An 18,514-nucleotide genomic window follows, 5' to 3' on the forward strand; every position below is an offset into this window, starting at 1 on the left:
TTCAAAAATGTTAATGATTTTTCAGAAAACCAATTAAAAATGTTATCTTAGCCGGGTGCCAGTGGCTCACACTTGTAATCCTAGCTACTTAGGAGACTGAGATCTGAGGATTGTGGTTCAATCTTAGCTACTTAGGAGGCTGAGATCTGAGGATTGTGGTTCAAAGCCAGCCTAGGCAGCAAAATCCATGAGACTCTTATCTTCAATAAACCACCAGAAAATCGGAAATGTCACTGTGGCTCAAGTACTAGAGCACTAGCCTTGATCTGAAGAGCTGAGGGACAGGGCCCAAGCCCCACAACCGAAAAAAAAAAAGTTATCTTCCCTAAATACATAGTAATCATAGGAATTCTAAGTATACCAGTGAAGTATGGCAAGCTAGATGAACACCTAGTAGCCAAAATTAAGACCTATGTATTGAAAAAATCAAAGGAGATTTCTTTTGTCATGTATTGTTTTCCTCCATTTCAGAATTCTTTGTATTTACTCTATATTTTATATGACTTTAAGTAAACGCAATTCAGGGAAAAAAAATCAAGTTTTTTTTTGTCTTCTTCAAAACATAACTTTAGTTACTGATTTGATAACTTAAATTTACAGCTTGTGGGATTTTTTAAAGTCATTTTAGATAATGACTATAATTTTGGTATAGCACTTAATATAAAACAAAACATCTTTAAGTTTATTTGAAGTATCTGTCAATCATGAAGTCAGAATTTAATTAGTCTTTGCTTTTAATGAAAACTATCCTTTTGCTTAATGTTTAAAAAGAAACTGCTGGGGCTGGGAAGGTGGCTCAGTGGTAGAGCAGTTGCCTTGCATGCCTGAGGCCCTGGGTTCGATTCCTCAACACCACATAAGCAAAAAGAAAAAAGCCAGAAGTGGCGCTGTGGCTCAAGTGGTAGAGGGCTAGCCTTGAGTGCCAGCCTTGAGTGCCCAGGCCCAGAGTTCAGGCCCCATGACCGGACGCCCCCCCAAAAAAGAAACTGCTAATGTTTAATAATAGCTAAATGATGATAGTTTAGCAATAGTTATATTTCCAATAAATATTGTTAAGAACTATATTCAATTACCATATGGACACAATACATGTTATGGACAATCACTTAGAGAAGTTCTGTTTTGGATGAAATAAATACAACTCTAAGATTCATAATTTCCACAGATTAACTGCTCTGAAATTGGGACACATTTTATAAATGATGGTATATCATACTCTAATTGACAGTACTTTTTTCTTAGTGACATATATTCTAATCAATGGTGACTTAGGCATAATAAAATATGGTATGTGATCAGGCTCTTCATAATAAATCAGGATCAAATGATTTAATGTATGGAAAGGTAATATTAGCTGCTAAATTTGTTGAAAACTTACTAAGTACAAATGCCTTGCTATGCACTTCATATAAATCATTTAAATTAATAACATTTACTTTTTAATGCAGAACTTTACAGCAGACATTATTATCATTTTTGGGTTAACAAAACTAGAATAGCAAAATGGTTAGAAAACTTCCCGATCAGAAGGTCTTCTTTTCCTAGGTACAAATGAACAAACCTGTTGTTGATCATATTCAGAATTAGATTCACTTACAACAGGAACCTTGCTTGCCAGGAAAGGCAGCATAGGCATATGTCTCTCTCGAGGAATTAGAAAGCACAGGAGGATGTTGGTGCAGCATTTACAGAGCCATTTGAAAGCTCCTCACTTTGTAGTACATGCACACTCTCACATGGCATCTTAAGTGCAAAGGAAGCAGATTCATAGGGGCAATGGGTCAGCCTTTCCCTAGAAGCCTCATGTGCCCAAAGAGCCAATGTCATCCTATATAGGTCTAATTTCTAAGTTGCACGAAATAGATCAGCAGTCAGTTACAAGAGTTGCTGAACTTGGAGATGCACCAGTGAGTGTTCAATGATTGTCTGTTGGGCCTTTACAGTTCAGATATCACAGAACAACTAAGAAAGGTATAATTTACTAATCAGAGCCATTAAAATGTTGCTGCTAAACACATTTCACAGTCCAACTTTATCAGTTTTCCAAGGAGATGAAAGCTTGAGAATTAATCAAAGATAAAATGCTCATGGGGGTGGAGCAATGCAGAGGGAGAAAAGGATGTTGTTAACATTTTGGTCACAATAACCTCTATTTTTTTTCATTCATTTTCAACTCAAATACTGAAATTCAGAGGTTGAGTGACTTGTCACAACTGATGGATTAGTATAGTATTCATCTGTTGTTTTTTTTTTTTTTTGGTAATGGGGCTTGAATTTGGGCCTGGGTGCTGTCCCTGCACTCTTCAGCTCAAGGCGAGCACTCTACTGCTTGAGCCACAGCGCCACTTCCGGATTTCTAGTGGTTTATTGGAGATTAGAGTCTCATGGACTTTCCTTCCCCGGGCTGGCTTTAAACTGTGATCCTCAGATCTCAGCCTCCTGAGTAGCTAGGATTACAGGCATGAGTCACCTGTAATCAGGCGTGAGCCACCGGCGCCTGGCTGAATTCAGCTATTCCTTTTTTTTTTTTTTTTTTTAATTTTTGGTTCCTGTCCTGGGGCCTGAACTCTGGGCCTGGGCGCTGTCCCTCAGCTCTTCAGCTCAAGGCTAGCGCTCTACCACTTGAGCTACAGTGCCACTTCCAGCTTTTTTCTTTTTGCTTATGTGGTGCTGAGGAATCGAACCCAGGGCCTCAGGCATGCAAAGCAAGTGCTCTACCACTGAGCCAACTTCCCAGCCCTGAATTCATCTATTCTTAATCCGATCATTTCCAAGCACACTGTAATCGGCTGAATAAAATATGATCTGAGGGCAAAATTCATTCCTTCTCCTATTTTTATTAGTAAAATTTCCTTATCAATTGTCTCTGGCAACTATCATAGTACATTGGTACTATAGGAAACATATAACCCCCAAAGACTACAATATTTTATATCTGGCCCCTTTGTAGAAAATACATGCTAATCCTAGATCTCAAGTACAAATATAAAACTTTTCACTATCTCTATAGGTCTATATAAAGAATCAAAAAGAAAATTTTCCATAATTCTTGATAATAAAAATACCTACTCATATAATTCAATAATTATATATTTATTAGTTACACTGTTACATTTTCATATTGGTTATATTATGGACTTATTAAGAATACTTGAAGACTTTCAATACCATAAAGTATAAACTTAACTGTTTTACTTCATTAGAGATTAGCCAGCTTTTACTGTAAAGGGCCAGATAATAATTTTAGTCTATATTTGAGGCCTCTATTGCAAATCTTTACTTCATACCAGGATTTCAAGCCTTGACAACCTAGATAATTATTCAATAATAATGAATTAGGAGTGTACTAAGACTTGGGAAATAAGCACCAGTTTAATTGAATGGCCCTTTAAGTAGTTTCATTTCTTAACCAATTCAGGGTTTTAAAATTTAATTTAAATTTTATTGTAAAGATGATATATAAAGGGTTTACAGTTACATAGGTCAGGTAATGAATACATTTCTTTTTGAACAGTGTTACCCTCTCTCTCATTTTTGTCCATGCTCCCCACTACCCTCCCCCGCCCCAAATTGTAAAGTTCATTTCCAACATACTGTCTAGTGAGTATCATCACTGTTATCATTGGTTCACCCTTTGTCCTACTGACTCTGTGTTTCCCCTTCTCTTCCCCAAATCAGATAAATATATACAAGACAAAGAGTACAGAAATCAAAACCAGTGACAACAGGGAAAAAATAAAGGGAACAAAAGAAAGAAAAGGAAGGGAAATAACAAAATGGTGAAACAAGGATACAAGTTGACCCATTGTAACAATGAGATGTGCAAGACACTAAGTTGAAAACGTACTTTACAACTTGGTGGGGGAAGGGAAGAGGTGGGAAAATGGGTAGGGAAGGGATGGTAGGGGGAAAACAAAGGGGGGTAACTATACTCATTAGGAAATGCATTCATTACCTTACTCATGTAACTGTAGCCCCTCTGTACAGCATCTTTACAATAAAAAATATTTTAAAAAGAAATAACTGCAAACAGTACAATACAAAAATCTATTTTTCCATCTCTTGGAGTTCATTTTGATAAGCGTTATTTTTATGACCATATGCACATACCTATTGAGCCATTGTGATCCTCTCCTAAGAATATTCTCCTTTGTTCTCACTGTGTGATGCTTACAGTGCTGATTAATTAATCATGTCCAATTGTAATTATTGGTCTTGTTCTAGCCATTGAATTAACTTGTAGATTAATAGACATATTCTAGTTATTAAAAATGAGGGGAACCATGGAGCCTATGTTTCTTTGGGTCTCACTTACTTCACTTAATATATTTTTTCCCAAATCTTCAAATTTCCTTACAAATGGGGCAATGTCATTCTTTCTGATGGAAGCATAGAATTCCATCATATACATATACCATGTTTTCTTAATCCATTCATCTATTGAGGGGCATCTGAGTCAATTCCATACCTTTGCTATGGTAAATAATGCTGCAGTAAACATGATTGTGCAGGCTGATTTGTCATCATTTGGGTAAATACACATGAGTGGGATTGCTGGTTAATAGGAAAGGTATATGTTTAGTCTTATGAGAAATTTCTGATGTGCTTTCCAGAGTGGTTGAACAAGTTTACATTCCCACCAACCGTGTAGTAGCATTCCTTTTTGGCCACATCCCCACAAGCATCTGTTATTATTAGCTTTCTTGATAATGGCCATTCTAACTGGAGTGAGACTGAAACTCAATGTTGTTTTGATTTGCATTCATGTCCACAGAAGTTGAGCATTTCTTCATGTGTCTATTGGCCATTCATACTTCTTCTTTAGAGAAGTCTCTCTTTAAGTCTTTAGCCCATGTGTTGATGGTGGTGTTGTTTCATTGAGGATTTGTTTTTAGGGTGTTTAACTTTTTGAGCTCTAAGTATATTTTAGATATGGGGCCCTTGTCTGATGTGCAGCTGGTAAAGATATTCCAGTCTGTGGGCTTTCTATTGATCTTGTTAGCAATGTCCTTGGCCATGCAGAAACTCTGCAATTTAATGCAATCTCATTTATTCAGCCTTTGATTTGTTGTGTTTCTGGATCTTTACTTAGGAAATATCGACCTGTCCCTAGGAACCCTAGTGTTTCCTCTATCTTTTCCTGTAATATTTTCATTGTATCTGGTCTTACACTGAGGTCTTTGATCCATTCAGAATTGATTCTGGTGCAGGGTGATATATAAGGGTATAACTTCAGTTTTCTACATGTGTTTAGCCAATTCTGCCAGCAACATTGGTTGAAGAAGCTGTCTTTCTTCCTTCCTCCATTTTTGGCTCCCTTAACAAAGATTAGGTGGCTATAGGTCTTTGGGTGCATTTCTGGGTCCTGAATTCTATTTCATTGATCCTCAAACCTGGTCATGTACCAGTACCAAGCTGTTTTTGTAACGATAGCTTTGTAATAGAGTTTGAAGTTTGTTATTGGTAATCCTCCAGCACTGTTCTTCTTGCTAAGGATTGTTTTGGCTATTTGAGGTCTTCTATTATTCCATATGAATTTTGGAATTGCTCTTAGATATCATTGAAGAATGTTGTTGGGATTTTGATGGGTTTTGCATTGCATTTGTAGATAGCTTTGGGCAGTGTTGCCATTTTCACAATATTAATCCTCCCAGTCTGGGAGCAATTCAGACCTTTTGTCTTCATTTAAGAACTATAAGTATATAGTTTTCTATATAAAGGCCTCGGATTTCCATAGACAGGTTTCCATTGACTTTCTCCAAGCAATGCAAAATTTCTTCCTTTAAGAATCTATTCATGGGCTGGGAAGGTGGCTCAGTGGTAGAGCACATAAGCAAAAAGAAAAAAGCCAGAAGTGGCGCTGTGGCTCAAGTGGTAGAGCGCAAGCCTTGAGCTGAAGAGCTGAGAGACAGCGCCCAGGCCCAGAGTTCAAGCCCCACGACTGGACCCCCCAAAAAAAAAAGAATCTATTCATTTCTGCTGTTTTCTGCACTCCCTAAATCTAATCTTAGCATAATAGCTGGAACGAACTATTTAAAAATAAGTTGACGATATGATTCCATTGCTGAAAACCCTGCTATGGTTCAGGATCTCCTAACAAGCCAAGTTGTCACCAAGGTACACAGTAGGACCTATTCTCTATATCCTCTCTCACTGTTCTGCTTCCCATTATTCTCCTCTTGCTAATCGAGATTCTACCCATCATAGCTTCTTTACATTTTCCATTGATTATATTATATATGTTCTTGTCTTTTGGGTCTAAGTACTTGTTGTCTTGTCTGTGTGGATTTTCATTTCCTGAGATAATCTTCCTGATTTATTCTCTCTCTTCATCTAGGAAAAAATGTGATCTTCATTCAAAGTTAACCTTCTCAGTAAGGCTTTGCATTGATGGCCCTTTCTAAAATCTACACACACAATCTCCCCTTACCCATACAAATACCTTCATTCTACACCCACTGCTTGCTAGCTTACTTTTGTTTTCTTTCTCTTTTTCTTTCTTCCTATCTTTTTCTTCCTTCCTTTCTTCCCTCCCACCCTTCATCACTCCCTATTTCCTATTTCCTTTCTTCCTTTCTTCCCACCTTCCTTCATTCCATCCTTTCTTAATTTCCTTTGTCCTCCCTCCATCCCTCTCTCCCTCCCTCCCTCCCTCTCTCCCTCCCTCCCCTCCCTCCCTCCTTCTCTCTCTCTCTCTCTCTCTCTCTCTCTCTCTCTCTCTCTCTCTCTCTCTCTCTCTCTCTCTCTCTCTTTCTTTTTCTTTCTCCCTTCAACAGTACAGTGGTTTGAACTCAAGGCTTCACATCCCTCTGGTACTTTTTTGAAGTACAGTGTCACTTCCTGGTCAGTGTATGACTGAACCATGATCTGATCTTTTGGGGATTCCAATCATAACTGAGATGTCAAGTGCATATCATGAGATCACACTTGCTTCCACTGAGATATTCTTATGACTTTTTCTATATAAACTGACTTGGAATCATAATCCCCTAATATCTGCCTCCCATACAATCAGAATGACAGGTATATGCCTCCAAGCTTTTGATTGAGAAGGGATCTCATTTGTTTACCTAGAATGGCCTTGAATCATAATCTTCCTGGTCTCAGCCTCTCAAGTAGCTATATATGAACTGCCTGCTGTTTACTGCTTTATTTTCCCCTTTAGCACCTCCTCCTCTTTGATACATGATCTATATATATTTTTTGGTCAGGCATAGGGCTTGAGCTCTGGGCCTGGGTACTGTCCCTCAGCTCGTCAGCTCAAGGTAAGCACTATACCACTTGAGCCACAGCTTCACTTCTGGTTTTCTAGAGGTTAATTGGAAATAAGTGTCTCATGGACTTTCCTTCCCAGGCTGGCTTTGAACTGTGATGCTCAGATCTCAGCCTCCTGAGTAGCTGGTATTACAGGCGTGAGCCACTGGCACCTGGATAACATGATAATTTATCTTCTTCTCTCCACTAAAATATAAGCTTCAGGAGAACAGGAAACCTAAATCTGTTTTCTTCACTTTCATAAGTACAGAACCCAAAGCAGTGTTTAGCACTTAACATATGATCTGTAAGATGTGTTAGATGAATAGAATAAAGAGATTTGGCTAATAAAGTCAAAGTCTTTGAAAGACCTTCTGTAAGTGTCAGTCTCATCTGCAGATGATCACTCCTATGTCCACTCATTTTTTTGTCTTTGAACATGCCCAGGTATGCAGCATAGTGGATTCTATCATCTCAGGTTTGCAGCACTTGCCACTTTAAAAATCAATACCATATTATACTTTGTATATTTGGATGGGTTATTTTTGAAATCCATAAATCTGCAAATCAGAAGAAAGCCTCCCTTTGGTGGGCTGCCCTTGATTATCCCAGATTGGAAAGAGAGAACCTGTCATTCTTTGTCAATCAGCTTGGCACATACTTGACAGCATGCAGTTACAGTGAAAGAGAGCCGTGTTGCCGTGGTCTAGCAAACCTAATTGTAGATAAATAAAGGAACAGTCACCCAGCATGAGGGGAAAGAGAAAGAAACTCAACTATACAATGTTGTGTTTTGCCATCCATCAGACCTCATTTGTCAGAATCAGCCTGACAATCTAGGCCGGAAAAGTCAGGCTCTAACACAATATTGATTCCATTTTCATTTTTCGTTTCTTGCAACCCTTTTTAGCAAATAGTTTGTATGTGGAATGAGAGATGGTGCAGTCAATATATGGGACCAGGGAACATTTATTTTAAAGGCTTACTTTGATCTTTCCATCCAGAAGGCTATATATTTTGGTTGGTTGGTTTGTGTCCCTATAGTATTGTAATTGTCACCTCTTTCTACAATAACAAACAATCCCAAAATGCATGTGACATGCAACAAACATTTATGTGGATCAGCTGCAGACTTGCTCTACACTATGGATTGGGATAAGACTCCCTTGTTTATGTGGATATTCTCTAAATGTCTTTTTTTTTTTTTTTTGTGGTCGGTTGTGGGGCGTGAACTCTGGGCCTGGGCACCATCCCTCAGTTCTTCAGCTCAAGGCTAGTGCTCTATCACTTGAGCCAAAGCACCCCTTCTGGCCTTTTCTGCTTATGTGGTGCTGAGGAATTGAACCCAGGGCCTCATGCATGTAAGGCAAGCACTGAGCCACCTTCCCAGCCCTCTAAATGTCTTCTTATTCCAAGAACTGACCAGAAAGAACAGTTTCTTTATATGGTATATTATTTTCTCATGCGCAGAGACAAAAGTAGAAGGAACTGGTAAAATTTGAATTGCCTTTAAGATCAGGCAGAGAGCTTACACATAGTCATTTCTTCTCACCATCCATTGACTAAGCAAGATACATGGTTAAGCCAAAATTCAGCAATATAAGCTCTAGTAAGAGAATGAATGAACAACAGTCAATCAAAAACCAAATCATAGTTTCTACAAATATCATGCATTCACTGAATAGAAACGATATTTATCTTTTTTTTGTCCATTATGGGGCTTGAACTCAGGGCCTGGGCACTTCCTTGAGCCTCTATTTTCAAGACTAGCACTCTACCACTTGAGCCACAGCACCACTTCCTTATTACCTGTTAGCATCTGTGTAATTGAGATATGTCCTACTGTATGTCTACAAAGTCTAATTTCAAAAATATTCCCTTAGCAATTTATGCAGTGTCACACTAGTCATTCTAATCATCTATGCTTAGATTAGAAAGAAAACTGTTGTGTGTGGTGATTGTCAAAATAGGCAGTGACAGGAGGTACTTTTTATATAAATAAACAAGAACACTAAATGAATGGATACCTAGACTCAGCAAATAAAGATTTGTTATTTTTCTATTGAATTTGTTTATTTTTCAGGAGCAACATTCAGAAATCACACACCAATAGTAGATCTTATATTTTTCTGTTGGTATATTCCTTTTTAGAAAATCAGTTATAATTAAAATACTTTCCCTTGGGTAAAATCCTTTTGTAGCTTCTGAGAAAAGGTATTTGAGGTAAGAAAAGAGATGAGTTTTTCTTTAGCTTTTTTTTTTCCAGACAACATGTTTATATGAAGCACAAGCTGGCTTTAAACTTGAAATCCTCCTGTCTCAGCTTCTTGAGTGCTGAGATTACTGGTGTGTACTAGCACGCCTGGATCTTCTGGCTCTTCTATTTCTGTATTATTTCTATCTCATTCGGTTACATGTATTATCTGTGTTTCTTCTGGTTGTTGTTTGCATACCTCAATTTCTTTCTTAAGATAACTTTCTACCATTCATCTGTTTATATACTATGTACATGAACTATTTTTGCTCCAAGCCTTTCTACTCTGACCCTTTTGTGATTCAAGCACAAAATAACTGCTTGATCTGTATTCCTTATACATTGTACTTTATTGATTGTTATACCTGTTGTCCTCTAAGTCTAGTATATGTTTATGTGTCCACATTCCTGTATTTTCAGTTCCTATCCCAAATACTGTAGCACAAGAAACCATGGTACATGTTTTTCCTATATATATATATATATATACACACACATATATATATAAGGGCTGTTTGGATCCCTCTCATAGTATGTTTGAGGTATAAATTTGTTACATATATGGAAATACATATACACATATGTGTATATATTCACATATTAAGATTAGCAGTGCTCTCAATAAAGGAAACATCTAGTAAACTTAAAATAAGAAAGGAAAAGAAGAAAAGCAAAATTTATTCCCTTTATACTATCCTTAGGCATACCAGTTTCTAGTTTTGCACATAAATACACACTATGAATTTACTGTTGAATTTAAAATGCAGTGTTCATTCTAGGCACTGGTGTCTCACACCTGTAATCCTAGCTACTCAGGAGGCTGAAATCTGAGGATTGCAATTCAAAGCCAGCCCTGGCAGGAAAATCCATATGACTCTAATCTCCAATTAACTATCAAAAAGTCTAAAGTGGAGCTGTGGCTCAAATGGTAGAGTGCGTGACTTGAGCAGAAAAGCTAGGGGTAGCTCTTAGATCCTGAATTCAAGCCCTAGGACTGGCACAAAAAAATGTATTCAAAATGAACAAACTGACTGAGAAGATTCAACTTGCAAACATGTATATTTCTTACCAGATAAAATAAATAAATTTAATGTTAGCTAAGAATAAATATGTTTTATAAATCAGTTCATATAAAACAAGTATATATTAATTTGCTTGAGACACATGTCTGTATACTGTCATACAAGACAAATGCTGCCCTCCAAAGTTCTGTTTATTCATTGCTTTTGATCACTAACTTTCTCTGCTTGTCAGATTTGTAATTGTCCAGGATTAGTAAAGCTATTTAATAAGAAATAACTGAAATAGAATTACTTCATTTCAAATATCTATGAGGATAGAATTTGAAAACGGAGTGTTCCATTTGCCTAGGGAGTGTTAATGAAGGATTACTCCTCATTACCTAATTAATGCAAATTGTTTTCTCAAAATAATTGACACTGTAACCAGTTATCAATACTACGAAGAAATAAACTTCTGGTTGTACCATAAAGGTCTTAACTTTTGCATTATAGGGACATTAAGAATGTCAGGGAGGAAAACCTAAGTTGAAATGTTCTATTATTAGAAGTGAGCTTTTTGTTGAAATCCCATGAAGACTTTCTTGTCTGAATATACTTTGAAGTTAAACACTTTGTAGTTAGAAAAACTAGCCACTATAATTAGCTGTGTTTCCATTTTAGTGATGGCCTTTTTCACCTTCTCTTAACTCATAAAGAGATGTGAGGCCACTTATGAGATAAAGGGTTTACTCAAACCATTCTCTGACCTGGATATCAGAGTTTTGGCAATCATACACCAAAAAGAAAAGCACTTGGAGCATTTTTCAAGGCTAGTGTAAGAATATATTTCCTTTTCTGTGGCAGAGACTGTATTTTCTCTCATTTAAATCTTATAAAAATATTGTCTAATTTATTAGAGTTAAAGGGTACAAAGACCATGATATTAAGAGTCATGTTAATCTGTCAATTTTAACAAGAAGCCATAATGAGTACTTACACACATGCACATACACACACACAGTGTACAGAAACACAATGAGGAAGTAGTACAATATAGTGACACACATATTCTAGGAAAAAATCTCAATTCTGCTATTTAAGAGCTTCAGATTTTAATGATTTCCCTAATCTCTCTCTCAATTCCAACATCTGTGGAATTATTTAAAATCACTTTGTAAAGCAAACATGAAAGAGAGCAATGTTTGACACATAGTAAATATTTAGAAACTCTAGTTTGTTAGTGTCATTATAGCAACTAGCATTATCATCACAGTTAGTTGCCATTTTCAACACAGCTAAGGATTTTAGCATTTTCTTTTCATTGCAGAGACATGGGTTTCTTGAAATTTTTATGGCTTTACTTTATGTCTTTCCCGAATCAAGTTTATTTTTATGGAAGGATACCAAAAATTTTGAACTGATTTCACCTATCCTTCCATTTTTCAGGATAGTTATCGCCTACATTAAGAATATTTCAAGTGAATATAATTGGTTTTACTGCATTTGACCCTTGTAGCAATAATATCTTGCCCTGAATAACTGACCTATCTTTTTATTAATAAATTCATACAGAAAATAAATGTAGTGAGGTAAATTACACAAATTCATCTTCAAAATGGTCTTTCTAAAGTGATTTATTAAAGGTGCATGTAATTAGAGATCTAGTTCTTTAAAAATGTGCCAAGGAGAAGTAATCACAAAGAATCTAGAGTTTAACATAATTTCTCTCACTTATTGCTCTATTTCTATAGGGCAGGGAGTAAATCTTATCCAAGTTGTTCATTATTTCATTGAAGAATGAAGAGATCACAGTGGTGATGATAGAAGGAAATGCTCAATGATAGAAGAAATATTTTTTAGAGGAAAATTATATGGCTATAAAATCCTTTCAAGAGAAGACTAAATCTAGGGCTTTGCTGGTAATCTGAAGAGAGAGAATGTTGTTTTGTTCCTTGGTATCTGGCAGGGATTGGTCCCAAGTACCTCTCTGGATCTCATAATCTGTGAATTTTTAAGTTCTTTATAGAAAAATATGTGTTTATTACTTAGAATCTAGCCATATCTTATATACATTAAGTCATTTCTGGATTGCTTGTCACACCAATGTAAATGCTTCTTATTAGTTGTACTGTGTTGCTTAGAGAACGATGACAAGGCAAGTATTTGTATACGTTCCGTGCTAATATATTCCATTACAAAAATTTCAATCTGCTGTTGGTTGAATTTAGGAACCTCAAGTCACAGAGAGCCAACTGTGTCATACTTTTTTTTTTACTTCTACCATTGCAAAACCTGGATAATTTATCTGATATATTTTTCAAAGTCTTTCTAGCACTATATACTTAGAGCATGAAATTTTAAGTACTATGTGAACTGCCCTAATGTCAAGATTGCTGCTGTTTCTGCTTATTTGCCAATAAAACTTTCACTAGTTAAAAATCTGTTATATGCATTTTCTAAGGAAATTCTCTGTAATGTCAAAGGTAATCTCTTAAATTTGTTTATCTACTAGCACCTTTTCGCTATGTACTTTGGATTTTTTTTCTTTTTTGGTCAGTCGTGGGGCTTGAACTCTGGAACGCTGTCCCTGAACTCTTTAGCTCAAGGCAAGCGCTCTACCATTTGAGCCACAGCATCACTTCTGGTTTTCTGGTGATTAATTGGAGATAGGGTCTCTAGGATTTTCCTGCCTGGGCTTGCTTTGAACTGCAATCCTCAGATCTCAGCCTCCTGAATAACTAGGATTATAGGTATGAGCCACTAGCGCCTGGCTGTCCTTTGGAATTCTTAAACTTTTTTATGATTGAAGAATATGATACAGGCAGAAGAAGAGCTCGTTAATCATTTGCCATTATACCCAAAATGTTGGTACAATTATTAATTATTTAACTATTTGTGGTCATTTTCTGAAGGTATAGAATTTACATGGATTTGCGCTTGTGAACAATTTGACAGAAAGGGAGGGAGAGAGTTTTCTATCTTGTAATGTCTGATAGATCATAGATTGTGTTGAAAAAAGATTTTACGATTTTGATTTATTACACAAGCCAAGTTCTTCACCATTTCTATACTTTTTCCTCTTCCTGGATAACTCTTTTCCGATATGCTAACATTGCATATTTCTATATGTCTTTCAGTCTCCTGAGAGGTGACATTGTCACCTTAAAATAAGTCCAAGAGCATCTGACTCTATCCCCACCTCCACTCTATAATCATATTTAAATGGTTGCAATTCTTTTGTTTTCATCAATCATAACACACCATAGTTAGGTTATACTTTAGACCATACCACCTGTCTCCCTTGATAGTCATTAAAAGAACTGGAGAACTAGTCTCTCTAAATAGCATGTGCTAAGCATCCATAAACCACAACCACACTACTATGTTGTATAAGATTATACTGATGTAAGATCAGAAGGTTCCTGCCCTTGAAGACTGAGAAGAGGGTATAGGTGGAAACCCAGTATATAAAGGAGGCAACCACATGAAGACACGTACAGGCAGCAGTTCTGAGAGGTTGGAAGGTGGGAGAGGGAGGAAGAGAGATGTGGGTTAATCAAGAACTGCTCTCTGAGGAAGATTGCCCAGGCCCTGACTGATGCCTGACATTGATTAATCGATACTCTATCCTAGTATTTAACAAGTGTTCCATCCAAAAAGTCTTCTGTAATATTTAACTTTACTTCCTTCAGCTTCAATTTATGCACATTCCTTTTGTTCTCTCTTCAAGAAAGCTAGGCAGCAATCACTAACAAAACTCTTTAATGCATATACCTAACAGGATATGCTTCTGTCTTGCTTCAGTCTTCCTGAGACTAAAGAAAAACAAGCAATAAAATTTTTTTAACGTAAAAGCCCATTTAATTTGTTTGCTTAATAAATAATGAGCTTTGATACTACATTTTAAATGTTTGGTCTTCAGAAAGAAAGATAATTTTGATGATGATTTGAAAATAATTACTTGATTTTCATTTCACAAAAAAATTTTGATCCAAAAGGCAAAATAAAATCCTGTGAAAGAAATCTATAGAGTAAAATAAACATTAGGATTATTGAGATTATTGAAGTTAATACTTATATTTATATGCATCTATTATATTGGGGCAGTTTATATTTTAGAAATATAGAAAACTACTGTCTGCATTTTATTTAATAACATTATTATATAATTCAAAAATCTTCAACTTTAGTATGTTTCTCAGAGGCCTCAAATTTTTTTTTCTGTGCATCAAAAGCTACATTTTTTTTGGTCCCCTATGAACCATGTAGAAATTGATCTGCAATACATGTGGAGTCTCTAAGGGTATATTTAAATTTAGTAATGTTATTGCTAACTGTGAAGTTAATCTGCACTGTATGGGTTCTTTTCCCCAGGAAACTGAAGTAGCAGTTCAAGCTAAACAACCGGATGTGGAAAGGATTTTGTCTAAAGGGCAGCATTTGTACAAGGAAAAACCAGCCACTCAGCCAGTGAAGGTAATGAAGCAACCTCTAGCAATATCCATTACCTCATAATGGGTTACGCTTCCCCTGTTGTACATTTGCAATTGACGTGGTCTATTTATAATCAATGAAATAACTTGTAAGGAAATATTGGTCATACTGCACTAGCAGAGGCAAAGCTGTCTTTTTGGTCAACATACCCTATTTATATATTGTGATCTTAAGGCTATGAAGAGTCATTGCATTAAAGGACTCATTTCTGTCCTGGTGTGCTACTATCAATATACAAAGTAGTACCACCTTCAAGGTAGATTAAATTCTTTGGGGCTTTATTGCTTTGCTTTCCAGCCTTGATGCTTTTCATATTGTTTGGCTTAATTCAAATCAAGCTACTGCATCATACTGTCTGTCTCCAACAGCTGTAAAGAATCACAATATGGTCTGTGACCTTTCCTTTCTCTGTTGCTCTTTTTTATGAAAGAGGAAAACTGGCATTCGGGCTTCAGTACTGTATTGGGTCAAGAATTTTTAGTAAAATGTCATGTAATTGCTTCTTTCTTTGGTAAAAAAGCTGGCTTGGGTGAAAGCTTTCTATTTCTTTTTCCTTTTCGGTGTGTATTGTGAAGTCTAGGGCACATTTATTCACAGGCCCTTATATGAGGATAGAAAGGGAATGTCAGGCCAGTTTAAAAAAAAAAAACAGCTAATCAATGGCTTCCATTTGTAAATGAGAGTCCAGTGATAAAGAGATGCTTGGTATAGGTTACCTGATTCTCTGTACCTGACCAAAATTATAATAGCTTCCATTATGATGAAGATTCCCAAGAGCCTGTAATGGTGGCTGTTTATCGATCACTCTTGGATTCTCAGCTAATGTTGCAGGCTGAGATTTAGTGAGCACCTCCCTCATGTTTAAAACTGCTCTAAAACAGTGCAGGTCAATAACCTCATTATACAGCACCAGTTTGTCCTTGCAAACAACATTACCATGACTTAGATTCTGTCTCGAAGGTCACCACTTAGTTTCCTTTGTGCTTGGCCCAAACTTCATTTCTAGAAAATTGTTTGTTTTTCCCACAGTTTACATGGACTTTTCCTTTAGTAAATTAAAAGTTTGGGCCTGAACATAATGTCCAAACACCAGATGTTAAAAAGGCACAGCTTTTGGAAATGCATTTATCTCCACTCCTAAAATAAACACACACACACACACACACACACACACACACACACACACACACACACACACACACATCATTTTCATACACTTTGAAGCTCAGTATGATCATTTTTTCATAAATTAATGATGTATTTGGTATTTAGAATGGAGAGTTAGAGACAGCCCTGAAAACAGTAAGTTTCATGGCTTCTAATGATACTTTAAATTAGTCCCCAGGGTGGTTACCAGGCTGGCCTTCATTGTAGAAAGCTATGAAATGAAGAAATGAACCATTGCATAAGTCCATTGTATCCTCTCTTGGTTTATTCCCAGAACCTTAATACCATATGGTTATAACAATGAGCCAAGATTTAACACCAATTGGTACAGATTACAAATGTGAATTTAATTTGGCTTTATTTGTACCTTGAAAATAAAAAGTGAAAAACCTACATACAAAGTTGAGGTAAATTTTGCTTTCAATTCAAGCCATGGGGATTAATTGAATGTCACCTCTACCCACACCATCAAGTTCTAAGCTACTTTGAAATCAGAACCTGCATGTGTCATTGTTGAGCAAGCCTACTTTCTGCTGCTGTATTAGCTTTGTAATAGAATTACTCTTCCAAAATGAAAGAAACAGCAAGGAGATATAGCTTCCTTTCTCCTGTACCTCCCTTAAAAGTCTTTTGTAGGTCAGTTTTGTTACATCCTTTTTCTTCTTTTCCTGCTTCCTGCTTCTTCTCTATTAAGCATACTTGGGAGAGGTAGAATTTCCATGAAAGTTATTAGTGTTCTACTACTTTCCCTTGGAATTTGAAAAAGAATCAATTTATCAAGTATAAAGGGAATGATTGGTTTAGATGTATGGAATGTGAAGACATAGTTAACTCACCATCTTATTTGTGGTACTGAGAATAGAGTCCAGGGCCTTCTGCATGGTTGATAAGAACTCTACCACTAGAGCTACACTCTAGCTTATGATTGTGATATTTTAAAGTTCTAGAGACTCAAACAGATTACCTCTTAGCATCATCTATGGTCATATGTACATAGCTTTTGACCTTTTCTGCTTGTCTCAGACATATACTAGTTATTGCAAATAAGGGAAACCATGGGATCTATGTTTCTTTGGGCTTGGCTTACTTCACTTAATATAATTTTTTCCAAGTTTTTCCATTTCCTAACAAATGGGGCAGTGTCATTCTTTCTGATGGAGGAATAGAATTCATATATATATATGTATATATATGTATATATATATACATATATATGCATATATATGTATATATACACACATACATCCCACATTTTCACATTTTCTTGATCCATTTATTTACTGAGGGACATCTGGGTTGGTTCCATATCTCTGCTATGGTGAATAATGCTGCAATAAACATGGTTGTGCTTTGTTGCTGTAGTTTTTAATGTACTTATAATGCACTATGTTATTTTTTGTTTCTTTTGTATTTTCTTCTCCTATAGTATAACCCCTGCTTTCATTGTATTTGATTCTGGTGCCCTGCATCTTTTTTTTCATTATTTTTTTATTGTGAGAATACTGTACAGAGGGGTTACAATTACATGGGCAAGATAATGAGTACATTTCTTATCAAGCATTGTAGCCTCCTCCTTTGTTTCCCCTTCCCTGCATCTTTTTTTTTTTTTTTTTTTTTTTTTGTCAGTCGTGGGGCTTGAACTCTGGGCCTGGGCACTGTCCCTCAGCTCTTCAGCTCAAAGCAAGCGCTCTACCACTTGAGCTACAGCGCCACTTCCGGTTTTCTGTGGTTTATTGGAGATAGGAGTCTCATGGTCTTTCCTGCCTGGGCTGGCTTTGAACCGCGATCCTCAGATCTCAGCCTCCTGAGTAGCTAGGATTACAGGCGTGAGCCACCAGCGCCCGGCTCCTTCCCTGCATCTTATATATACATTTTTTTCTAATTTGGGAGAGGAAGGGAAATAACAAAATCCTGAAACAAGGATACAGGTTGACCCATTGTAACAATGAGTTGTACAAGACATTATGTTGAAAACAAACTTTACAGCTTGGGGGGGGGGAGGTGGGGAGGTGGGGAGGGAAGGGATGGTAGGGGAAAAACAAAGGAGGGGGGTAACAATGCTCTATAAGAAATGTACTCATTACCTTACTCATGTAACTGTAACCCCTTTGTATAGTATTTTTACAATAAAAATATGTTTAAGAAAGATTACCTCACAGGTCAGAGCCTGGCACTTAACTACATAACATGAAAGAGTGTTAGGGCTGCTCAAATCTCTGCATGTCTCAGAGCTTCTTTTTAAATAAGGTTAGGACCAATTTTCCTAGAGGCCGATCCATTGCTCAGATACTACCAACCCATAGGCATTTCCACATTAAGTCTTTATTCCAAAATTTGTTAATCA

General features: G+C 36.5%; 1 protein-coding gene across 1 annotated transcript in view; it reads left to right on the top strand.

Annotated features, from left to right (window-relative positions):
- The window catches only part of Dmd (dystrophin), a 1,242,252-nt gene that overhangs the window by 539,643 nt on the left and 684,095 nt on the right, over positions 1-18,514 (top strand). Inside the window, exon 21 of the mRNA XM_042692421.1 lies at positions 14,884-14,985. Within this exon, the coding sequence (XP_042548355.1) occupies positions 14,884-14,985 (102 nt within the window). The remainder of the gene's footprint in view (positions 1-14,883; positions 14,986-18,514) is intronic.

The sequence above is a fragment of the Dipodomys spectabilis genome, unplaced genomic scaffold, assembly GCF_019054845.1.
Source record: "Dipodomys spectabilis isolate Male_0828 unplaced genomic scaffold, ASM1905484v1 ptg000156l, whole genome shotgun sequence".
NCBI lineage: Eukaryota > Metazoa > Chordata > Mammalia > Rodentia > Heteromyidae > Dipodomys > Dipodomys spectabilis.